This window comes from Capricornis sumatraensis, chromosome 2 (genome assembly GCF_032405125.1).
Source record: "Capricornis sumatraensis isolate serow.1 chromosome 2, serow.2, whole genome shotgun sequence".
In the NCBI taxonomy this organism is placed as follows: Eukaryota; Metazoa; Chordata; class Mammalia; order Artiodactyla; family Bovidae; genus Capricornis; species Capricornis sumatraensis.
The window spans coordinates 88,933,777-88,945,885 of NC_091070.1; the positions used below are offsets into that span (position 1 = coordinate 88,933,777).

At 43.7% G+C, this 12,109-nt stretch overlaps 1 protein-coding gene across 1 annotated transcript; it reads left to right on the plus strand.

Annotated features, from left to right (window-relative positions):
- The first annotated feature begins 515 nt into the window (after nucleotides 1–515).
- On the plus strand, nucleotides 516–10,873 carry PTGER2 (prostaglandin E receptor 2). The gene is made up of 2 exons (XM_068966621.1): nucleotides 516–1,328; nucleotides 10,640–10,873. Exons 1-2 carry the CDS (start codon nucleotides 516–518, stop codon nucleotides 10,871–10,873), a joined length of 1,047 nt encoding a protein of 348 aa, XP_068822722.1.
- Nucleotides 10,874–12,109: the final 1,236 nt, after the last annotated feature.

Sequence of the window (12,109 nt, forward strand, 5' to 3'; positions counted from 1 at the left end):
TACCCCACACTGTGCCCCGCACTCCCTCCAAGCCCTCGGCCAGGGCTAATGCACCACCGTCCCAGCGGTGGTCAGCCAGCCTGGGGGCATCGAGCAGCCGCCCGAGCTAGGGACCAGGGCCGCTGCTCGCACCGGCCACCCACGCCCCTCGCCTGGCCGGTCTCCGCCCCCGCGCGCCGGGAGAGACTCGTAGCGTGACGCGTCCGCCTCCCGGCAACTCGCCGGCTCTCGCCCCTGGACGGCCGCCACCCCGGGAGACGCGGAGGAGGCGGCGGCGGGTCCCCAGAGGCTCCCGGAGCACCGTAGGATGCGGCAGCCGCGCGGCCTCTCCGGGAGCCGCAGGAGACCCGGGCCGAGGCCGCCCTCGGTGAGCGCCGTGGGCCGGCAGGGGGCTCTGGATTTGGATCCCTCCCCTTCGCTCAGAGTCTCGTAGCACTTGGGCTCTCAGACCCCACCTCCCGCCAGGTGCGCCCCGGCGGGAGAAGAGGCCGCGTCTCTCCTCCCGGCACCCCGCCATGGGCAATACTTCCAACGACTCCCAGTCCGAGAACCGCGAAGAGCCCCTGTGGCTCCCCTCGGGCGAAAGCCCGGCCATCAGCTCCGTGATGTTCACGGCCGGGGTGCTGGGGAACCTCATTGCGCTGGCGCTCCTGGTGCGCCGCTGGCGGGGGGACTCCGGGCGCAGGAACTCCATCTCGCTGTTCCACGTGCTGGTGACAGAGCTGGTTCTCACCGACCTGCTTGGGACCTGCCTCATCAGCCCCGTGGTGCTGGCTTCGTATGCGCAGAACCGGACTCTGGTGGCCCTGGGGCCGGAGAGGCGCGTGTGCACCTACTTCGCCTTCTCCATGACCTTCTTCAGCCTGGCCACGATGCTCATGCTCTTCGCCATGGCCCTGGAGCGCTACCTAGCCATCGGACACCCCTACTTCTACCAGCGCCGAGTCACCCGCCGCAGTGGTCTGGCTGTGCTGCCCACTATCTACATAGCCTCCCTGCTCTTCTGCTCCCTGCCGCTGCTGGATCACTGGAAGTATGCCCAGTACAGCCCAGGGACGTGGTGCTTCATCGGACACAAGCAGACCACGTACCTGCGGCTTTACGCCACTCTGCTGCTGTTGCTCATCATCGCCGTGCTCGCCTGCAACTTCAGCGTCATCGTCAACCTCACCCGCATGCACCGCCGGGGCAGGAGAAGCCGCTGCGGACCCTCCTTGGGCAGCAGCCACGGGAGAGCGGAAAGGGTATCCATGGCGGAGGAGACGGACCATCTTATTCTTCTGGCCATCATGACCATCACCTTCGCCGTCTGCTCCTTGCCTTTCACGGTAAGGCACTCGCTTGGTTTCTACAGCCGAGCTCGGTGCAGCCTTCTTACACTCTCTCCTCTTACTCCCACCCTTTCCACCACCACACAGATTTTCACAACTTGTCAAAATATGACCTAATTTGTAAAGGTCTATCGCCTTCCCCTCTCAAGTCTCACCTTGACTCCACTTCCTGCTTCCCTAACCCCAGCAAATGGGCATCTCTGTGCTAGCGTTTCTCGTACAGTGACACAGCACCCCTGAGAGGGAGTCTTGGCCCTCCGCTAAGCCAGCGCAGACCCCATCCTAGAGCCAGTTCCGGTCTACTAGGCTAGACTGGCTTCCTGTCTGAGGAAGGAGCAGTCCCTTCTACCTTTGGATAGTTGTCAGTTACAATCTGACTGCCCTGAGCTGTAGTTCGCCTCCAGTCCCTTCCTCCACCCCACCCCAATCAGCTGGTGCCAGTTCTCCAGGCTCTGCCTTCTGTTTCTCTCAAAGGAGAATGTGATGCCCAACCAGTAGCATTCCAGCTGCCATTAAGAATGGTCCCAGGTGCGAAGGGTCCACACTGCAGAAATCCAGAGCCTTGACTGTCTTGTTCAACAAAACCTGGTTTACAGGGTTCCCAAATTACATGTATATTGGAAGTGTAACTCTTGGTTGCCATTAAAATTCATAATATGTTCATGGTGATAAGTAGAGGAAAGACTGGTTGCTTGGAGGAACCCCTTGCCTAGGTTCTGGGCTGAGTGCTGCCCTGGTTGGAGGCAGTACCAGCAGTTAGTTCCATGATGCTGTAAGTTTGAACCTCCTAAGATGTAACATGGGTAGCAGAGCCTGGGATGTATCTGAGCAAGTGCTGACTTCTTACAGAGCAATGAGAACTCTGAGTTTTAGCATCTCCACTTCCTAATCTTCAGAAGCACAAGATTGCTCCTACAGGGAATAAACACTTGACTCTTACCTGCCACAGTCTTGGTAGATGATGCCTGTCACAAAACATACTTGAACTGTATTAACTATTAAGTCATCTCTTAATAAGGACATTTACATGGACCATTAACTAATTTTATTTTATCCATGGATTATTGGTACTTGTAACTTTCATTTATACAGTGCTTTAAATGTTATGAAATGCTACACTGTCCAGAATTAATTTATTTCTTGGAAGGCTTATCTGACAATTCAAACGTCAAGGCTACAGAATGGTGCTTTACATTCTGCTATTTCAGAATGCTTAGCATGGGTCTCTGGGGGGTGCTTTCCCCCATGTCCTTTTATTCTACTTGGTGCACATGAAAATTGTGCTCAGAAACAGCCTACACCCAGTCACAGAAGGACAAATACTGTATGGCGCCCCTTATAGAAGGTACCTGAAGTAGTCAAACTCATAGAAACAGAAACTAAAACAGTGCATGACAAGGGCTAGAGGAGGGGTAGGAGGAGTTGTTTTGTGGATGTAGAGTTTCAGTCATGTAGGATTGGGATGAGAGGTTCTGGGGAATCTTTTGCACAACAATGTGCATGTGGGTGACAGTATTATACACTTAGAAATTGTTGAGAGAGTGAATTTTATGTTATATGCTTTTATGCTGCAATAAAAAAATTAATTAATTAATAATAGAAAAAGAAATGGCCTACACCAATCTCCCACCCAAGGTAGGAATCATTTCCACACATCCTAACCAGGGCTCTGGTGGACAAGGCAAAGGCCTCTGGTTGCCTCCAGAAATTCTCTTGTTTTTCTAAGAGAGCATCCACAGCCCAACAGAAATACCCTGTGAACCATAGATGCCAGCCACAGAAGGAATTTCCAATTTTCTCAGTTCAGTCACTCAGTTGTGTCCGACTCTGAAACCCTGTGGATTGCAGTACGCCAGGCCTCCTTGTCCATCAACAACTCCTGGAGTTTACTCAAACTCATGTCCATCGAGTTGGTGATGCCATTCGACCATCTCAATCTCTGTTGTCCCCTTCTCCTCCCACCTTCAATCTTTCCCAGCACCAGGGTCTTTTCTAATGAGTCAGTTCTTCACATCAGGTGGCCAAAGTATTGGAGTTTCAGCTTCAGCATCAGTCCTTCCAATGATTATTCAGGACTGATTTCCTTAAGGATGGACTGGTTGGATCTCCTTGCAGTCCAAGGGACTCTCAAGAGTCTTCTCCAACACCACAGTTCAAAAGCATCAATTCTTTGGCGCTCAGCTTTCTTCACAGTCCAACTCTCACATCCATACATGACTACTGGAAAAACCATAGCTTGACTAGACTGATTGGCAAAGTAATGTCTCTGCTTTTTAATAAGCTGTCTGGGTTGGGCATAGCTCTTCTTCCAAGGAGCAAATGTCTTTTAATTTCATGGCTGCAGTCACCATCTGCAGTGATTTTGGAGCCCAGAAAAACAAAGTCTGTCACTGTTTCCACTGTTTCCCCATCTATTTCCCATGAAGTGTTGGGACCAGATGCCATGATCTTAGTTTTCTGACTGTTGAGTTTTAAGCCAACTTTTTCACTCTCCTCTTTCACTTTCATCAAGAGGCTCTTTAGGTCCTCTTCGCTTTCTGCCATAAGGGTGGTGTCATCTGCATATCTGAGGTTACTGATATTTCTCCTGGCAATCTTGATTCCAGCTTGTGCTTCATCCAGTCCAGCATTTCTCCAGTTTTCTAGTAGCCACATAACAAAATGTTAAAAAAAGAGATGAAATTAATTATTAACTAAAATATTTTATTTAACCCAACATATCCAAATAGCATCAATGAAAAATGTAATCAATGTAAAATAATTATTAATGAACTATTCTAGCTAATTTTCTGTGTTTCAGAAAATGCTAGCAATCTGCCCTCTCTCTGCCTCTTTCTTCCTTGAGATAACAGAACTGCTTTCTGGGCCCTCAAAGTGGGCCACAGGTCTTCCCTGGTGGGCTACAATCCATGGGGCCACAGAGAGTTGGACATGACTGAGCAACTAACACAAAACACAAGAAGTGGGCCACACCATTGGCCCAACAAGGAGGACTCATAGCTGTGTACCCAGTGGGACTCCAGCCTGCTCAGCACCCCAGGAATGAGGAAAGAGGGGTAGGAAATTGAGGAAACCTGAACTGCTAAGTCAACCATTGTCCCAAAATATGGGCAAGTTACAATTAGTGCTTCCTCCAAGAATGCCAGCCTAGGACTTCTGAAGCTTGGGAAGTGAAACTCTGAATGTAAAATGCTCAGTACGCTGTAATAGAGTTCAGGTCATTATTACCACCATTAAAATTGCTAACATTTTTGAGTGCTAATTTTTACATATATTAACCCATTACCTTCGCAACAATCTGTCATATATAGGTAGTATTTTTATTCCCATTTTACAAATGAGGCAGATAACTTACCCTGGGTCCCAAGCCAGGATTCAAAGGCAGGCAGTTTAAACACAGAGCCTATGCTTTTAACCACAATACCATCAGAGAGAAAATACTTATTCAGGGGTAACATATGAGAAGATTGTGTGCTTGTGATTACTTAATCAGTCATGTCTGATTCTGCAACCTTTTGGATTACAGCCCACCAGTCTACTCTGTCCATAGGAGTTTTCAGGCAAGAATGCTGGAGTGGGTTGCCATTTCCTCCTCCAGGGGATCTTCCCAACCCTGGGATTGAACCTGTATCTCCTGTGTCTTCTGGGTTGCAGATGGATTTCTTGCCCACTAAGCCATCAGGGAAGCCCATGAAAAGATCAACCCAACTCTTAAGAGTTGTGAAGACATTATAAATATCTGCACCACTTTGTCTCTTAATTTCAACTTTTAGCTGTAAAAATACAGTGGCAAAGACCTTTTTCTCCATAGCAGATCAAGGGGCCTGAGCTGGGACCGAAGGTGCAGTTTCTTTTTGCTTCTGCACAGACCTATGCATTAAAAGTCTGAGTCTGAGATTTTAGAAGATTCACTAGTGTAAATACTGGTCTAAATTGAGAAATAATCTGATTACTCTTCACATAAAGTTTTGTTGTTAAACATTTAAACATTTCTCAATTGATCTTTTAAAAAAGCATTATTTTGGCTATCCAATATAAAATCATGCATAGGACCAATAACATATTCCATACGGTTTTTGCATTAAAGGAATACTGTATAAATTAATAAATTCCTAATCAGACGTTATTATCATTTCACAGAGATAGATGGAAACTTTCTTTCTTTCTGAAATGAGACAGGACACAGGAAACACATCAGACGTCCATTCTTGACTCAGATACTGTTTGTCTCTTAATTTCCAACCCATATTTAGCCACTTTCTCACTACTTTACTAATAACTGTTAATAGCCTCTGGTCATTTTAAACTGTTTTCCTCATGTCATTAGGATAAAGTGCTTATACATTTTATCCGGTTCTAAAATTTCAGGAGTAAACCATTGACTCATTCTAAAAATTTCTTCTTCTTTAGAATTCTTTAGGGCTATCATTTTTAGGTAAATCTGATTAGTGGAAATCTGATCTTTCAAATACAGAACAAACACAAGTGAACAGTACTGGAATTTCCCTCATTCATTCCTGGTACTCTTTATGTAAAATTTAACATGAAAGGGGTTGTAAAACTGATTTGAAACTTGTTGATTACATACTTGCACAGTATCACAATTCTAGTAGTAATGGAAGAGAAATTCAGAAATCGATGAACTTTGCCTGTTGATATTTTGAGTTAATATGCATGCAATACGAGAATGCCCTTATCATTCAAACATCATCAGTGATGTATTTGGGGATTTTTAAAAACTTTTTCTTTATATTGGAGATGATTAACAATCTTGTGATAGTTTCAGGTGTAATGATGCAGCCATACTTATACATGTATCCATTCTGTTTGAGGATTGTTAAAGAATTGTAATACACCTTACCTTTTAAGAGAAAGTTTTTCTACGTGAGTATTTTCACTTGACACCTTTTCCTTCTCCATATGATATGAAATGGTGGGATTACATTGACTTTTAAAAAGGTAGACAGCAAGAACTATAGGGCATTTCCCTAAAGAGAAGTGATGTGTTATGTCTACACTCTTGGTCAAGGTGATTGCCACTGTTGTGGGAAGTGTGGAGGAAAGAAAAGCCCCAAAGAAAGCCAAGAGCTTCTTAGATAGCCATGGTTTTAAAATCTATAAACAGGAGCAGTGATACCCATAAATCTTTGTGACACATTTGGAAAGAAATCTCCTACAAACCCATAATCAGTCAGTGGTGAATTTCATGTAACCCTTCACATCATAGGGTATTTATGCAGATGGTGCTAGAGTGTGTAGTGGCTAAGAAGTCTGGTCCTGCTTCTGTGACAGCAAGGCTTCCCTACTTACCCATGGTGTGATTTGGGTCAATGTAACTAATCTTCTAAGCCTTGATGTCCTTCTTACAGAAATGGGACTAATAGCACTTTTACAGATTCGTAGAAGGATTAAATACAAGACACAAATTGTTTAGCACCAGACCTGACACAAAAGTATTCAGTAAATATGAGCTACTTTTCCCGTAAGATTCCATTTTCAAAAGAAATCATTGTATGTTAATAATCAGGAACTGAACTCTGGAAGCTCCAAGTCAGGTTTAATTGGCCAGGCCTCAGTAGGTCTTCTGTTGTTACGTGTGATAGATGGATACTTTTAAACTATTTCAGGTACTGGGTAAGGGTCTAAAGCAGTGGGTCTCAACTTTGCAATGTGTTAGTGTCACCTGTGTATGCATTCATCCTCAGTTGTGTCTGATTCTTTGCCATCCTATGGACTGTAGCCCTCCAGGTTCATCTGTCCATGGGATTTTCCAGGCAAGAGATACTGGAGTGGGTTGCCATTTCCTACTCTAGGGGATCTTCCTGACCCAGGGATTGATCCCGTATCTCTTATGTCTCCTGCACTGACAGGCAAATTCTTTACAACTGAGCAACCGGGGAAGCCCTAGTATCTCCCGGGGGACATTAAAAGCCCTGACACCCAGGTTATAGCCCAGACTAATAAAATCAGAGTCTCTGAGGGAGGGAGAAAGCCATCAGAGTATTTTTATCTCTTTATTATTTTTTTCCATCCAAGTATTTTTAATGATCCTCAGGTGATTTCAATGAGCAGCCAAATAAGGTTCTCATTTGCTCTAAAATTCTGAACGTGCTATGTAGTTGCATTAAAGGTAGGAAAGTAGCTGAAACAAACTGCCAGGTCAGTGCCAAGATGAAGTTTTATAAGGAGGCTGTGGGGATTCAATGGAAGACAAATCTAAAGGACACTAACTTTCATTGGTGCTGCTTTGTAGGTATCACAACAAGCTCTCTGTTCTTAGCAAAGCCCTGTAGAGAGTCTGTCCTAAGGAATTAAAACTCACTTGACTGGTTTACATTTGTCCTTGATATTTTTCTCATAGCAAATTTATTAGTAGCATGTACAAAAACATGTATACAGTCTACCAGCCTCTGAAACTGAATTCCAGAATATAACTGAAATATTATTAATTAATTGACCTATATCCATTGTGTAAGCCTTTAATTAACATCCAGTGTTGGCTGAAGGGAGCGGGGAATGAGGAGTTAGTGTTTAATGGGTACAGAGGTGGCTCAGTGGGTAAAAGAATCTACCTGCAATGTGGGACATGCAGGTTTGATCTCTGGGCCGGGAAGATCCCCTGGAGGAGGAAATTGCAAACTGCTGCAGTATTTTTGCCTGGAAAATTCGATGGACAGAGGAGCTTGGCGGACTACAGTCCATGGGGTCGAAAAGAGTCAGACATGACTGAGACGACTAAGCATGCACATATTGGCCGCCTCCTAAAATGCAAATTTTAAGCATTTCTAAAAATTGCTCAGTATTGTGGATGAAAAGGAAATAAAGTACAGAATTGCTTCATCCTCTGAAACCACTTTTTACTTCTCACTGGTCAGTCACACTAGAGAGACCAGGAACTATGGTCTGATCTTGCCACTGAAAACCTGACTCATCTTCACATGTGACCTGTGACACTGGAAAGCTGAGCCTTCTCTGTGTGGCCCACTAGACAATCCAGTGTTATAGTTTTGGGGTGAGATTCAGTCATAAACCCAGCTACAAACCTTTCCTATGACAGAACACTCAGTTGTATGTGTGTGTAGTGACTAATATATTTTAATCTATCTGGTTTATGTACAATATCATCCCGAATTCTAAAACTCCAAAATGGCTCTTTGAGTGAGTGAAAGTCGCTCAGTTGTGTCCTGCTCTTTGCGACCCCATAGACTGTAGCCCACCAGGCTTCCCTGTCCATGGAATTCTTCAGGCAAGAATATGGGAGTGGGTTGCCATTTCCTTCTCCAGGGGATCTTCCTGACCCAGGGGTCAAACCCGGGTCTTCTGCATTGTAGCGAGATTCTTTACCATCTGAGCCACCAGGGAAGCCCTCTCTCTCTATATATATACACACACACACTGAATTGTAGCCGGATTCAAGACCTTATAGATAATTCTGTGCCATAATTAGATGGACAGTTTTAAGAGTCACAATTTAAAGAGCAATATTTAAATATTTAAATTGCTCTTTAAATATACCATATAAGTACTGTAAATTTCTCATCTAAAACAGTTTAGCTGACAAGAGAAGTATTGCTCCCTTGCATATCTCCACCTAACTTTTTTCTTCTCTCTATATTCAGGGACATCCACCTTCAGTTGTTTTTTTTTTTCCTTTGCTCATCTGCCAAGTCTCTTCTCCATTCCCTTAAGCCAAGATTCTCTGGCATAAACACCTACGGCTGCCAAACCTTCCCGATATTGTCCTAACATAAGCAACCCAAAGATGACTACTCTTTCCCTCCCTGCAATTTGCTTTGTATATGCAGTTGCCAGATGCCTGCAGAATTAAGTACTAGGGGGATAGGAAAGAAACGATTTCTTCTTCTGTTGAGGAAGAGTGGAGGAAAGAAGGAATAGCTCTCTAACTCACCCGCTGCAGTTGGTAAGAAAGGCCCTGGAGCTCTATAAAGAACTGGCTTCAAACGACTGGGTGTGATTTACAAGTTTCACTCTTCTGTAAGCTACGTGGAAGTGTATGATCTTTATCAGGTATGTGCTGGTCCATTCTCTGCAATCTGATCAGAAAGTTGTTTGTTCCCTAAATACCTAAGGAATCAGATGAGAGCTGGTATACCACTTTGAGAACATTGGCCAACGTGTAATGATGTGTCAGCTTTCCAGTGTTTAAGACTCTTCTGAAGCCTTTTGGCCTACATAGGCAACCTGGATGTAGCAAACAGTGAGCCCTGCTCAGGTGTCAAGGGACTTAGAATTTGTGTCCTGTTGTTGTTCAGTCCCTCAGCCATGTCTGACTCTTTGTGACCCGTGGACTACAGCACGCCAGGCTTCCCTGTCCTTTATCATCTCCCTGTGTTTGCTCAGACTCATGCCCATTGAGTCAATGATGCCATCCAACCATCTCATCCTCTGTCACCCCCTTCTCCTCCTGCCCTTAATCTTTCCCAGCATCAGGGTCTTTTCTAATGAGCTGGCTCTTCACATCAGATGGCCAAATTATTGGAGCTTTGATTGACTGGCTTGATCTCCTTGCAGTCCAAGGGACTCTCAAGAGTCTTCTTCAACACCACAGTTCAAAAGCATCAATTCTTCGGCACTCAGCCTTCTTTATGGTCCAACTCTCACATCCATACATGATTCCTGGAAAAACCATAGCTTTGACTATATAGACCTTTATCAACCTTTGTGTCCTGAGTTGTCCACTAACCAGTTCTGGGAACTTGGACAAATCCCTTACTGTTTCTGCCCTATGGTGTCCTCGCTGGTAAAATGAAGATAATAAGGACCATCATTGTGGGGCACGTTTTAAGGGAGCACTGTTTGCAGTAGCTGACACGGATAACTTCCTGTCATCTTCCCAACAATCCCAAGAATAGGTATTGTTATCATTGTCATTCATTTTAAAGATGTAGAAAGGGCGACACAAAGAGGTTAGTTTTCTTACCTATGGTCCCAGAGCTATTTTTGGAGCCAGGATTCAAACCCAGACAGCCCAGTGGTGAGAACATAAGGTCTGTTGTGTGCCCTCTCTCACCGAATTATCATAATTCAGTATTTGAAAGTAAGTGCCACAAGTTGTTATGCCCTCACTTCCCCATCTATCAAAAGGAGACAATACTTCTGTTTCAGAGTGTCCCTAAGGCATAAACTTGTGTGAGAGGGGTGAGATTTTGCAACTTCCCTCTCAGGACCACAACCACCACACAAAACACATTTTGCTTTTCAGCCTTAAGAAATTGCACCTGGTCGAAGCTGCCTATCTACTGCTACAATATAAAACTGACATCTTTCCCCCCTTTTGCTTCTTACAGATTTTTGCATATATGAATGAAAACTCTTCCCGGAAAGAAAAGTGGGACCTCCAAGCTCTTAGATTTTTATCAATTAACTCAATAATTGACCCTTGGGTCTTTGCCATCCTGAGACCTCCTGTTCTGAGACTACTGCGTTCAGTCCTCTGCTGTCGGGTTTCATTAAGAACACAAGAAGCGACACAAGCTTCCTGCTCTACACAGTCAAATGCCAGTAAACAGATTGACCTTTGAGGATGGTTAGTTAAAAGTGCTAGTTAACCACCATCTGGAAGATCGTTTTGAAATGGTTCCTAAGAGAAATGGAAAAAAGTTAGTTTATAAACACAATGACGTTACCCTAACGAAACAGAGCAAACAAACATTTCAGGAGTGGTTTGGGCTATAGATGTGCCGACAAGGCACTTCTTGCAAGGTGTCGGACGGACCTATTAAACCTACCCTCAAGGAGCATGTTCATGGTCTTTGGAGGAACAACCATTTATGATCCCGTGCCTTTTGATTTAAGCTTTCTTGTTGAATGAGAAAGCATGTAGTTTTTGTAATTTGTTTAAAACCCTAAATAGTTACTGTGTTTTCTATTTTAATCGTCTAAGCTAGTACCATTATAAACATAACAGTGTACAGTCTAACCAGATAAAACTTATGTATTCTCTAGGAGGTGGATATGGGCAAGCAACCAAGCCTGGTGCCTTGTGATTGCTTATCAAACCGTTTCTTTGGACAATGAGTTTGAAAGTCATAAGTACTTTGTACTGTATGTTTGTATATGTGGGAGCACGCTCTTGTCACGATAGTATTACTCATAGAAGAGTAGGCTCAGTTAGTTAATGTCAGCTTTTTTCACCATCCATGAGAAGATGTGTGTCAGAGTGTCAGGTTATTTATTTCATAACATCTGTCAAGCTAATGGTAACTAAAAGGACTTTAGGAATTTTCCTCTCAGCGATAAATAGTAGACTATTAAGAGAAGTAATTCTCATTAATATTCTACTTTTTATTTTCAGGGAAGGGTGTATGTGGCTATGTCTGAGGCAAATATTAGAATTAAAAACTGAAAAATCTGGTCAGTTCTTCAGCTACACTGAACTCTTTTAATGTTGATGTTGAGGCTGTGACTAACACACTTTATAGGATGATTGTGTTGTAGCAAAATTCATCTGTATGTTTATCTGGGAAACATGACTCGACTCATGCTGTATAGGAAATCATACAGTGAGTCATATCTTAATATATTTCTAAATCTAAGTGTTTGGCCTTGTATAAATTCACCATCAAAATATTTCAGTGAATTTGCACTGTTTAATCATATCTTAGTTATAGTATAAACTCATCTGAAATGTTACAAAAATAAGCTATAAAACAAAAGATTTGAGAATGGAATAGTATGTGATGAATTCCCCCCAAATAGAAATTTATAGTTTGTGTGGATATACTAATTTTAAAAATTAGATAAAAGTGGAGTTTTAA

Excerpts from the sequence above, each read along its gene's own strand:
- PTGER2 (XM_068966621.1), top strand. The coding sequence starts at position 516 with ATGGGCAATACTTCCAACGACTCCCAGTCCGAGAACCGCGAAGAGCCC. Across the intron at positions 1,329-10,639 it reads TCTGCTCCTTGCCTTTCACG|ATTTTTGCATATATGAATGA; the intron begins GTAAGGCACTCG and ends TGCTTCTTACAG.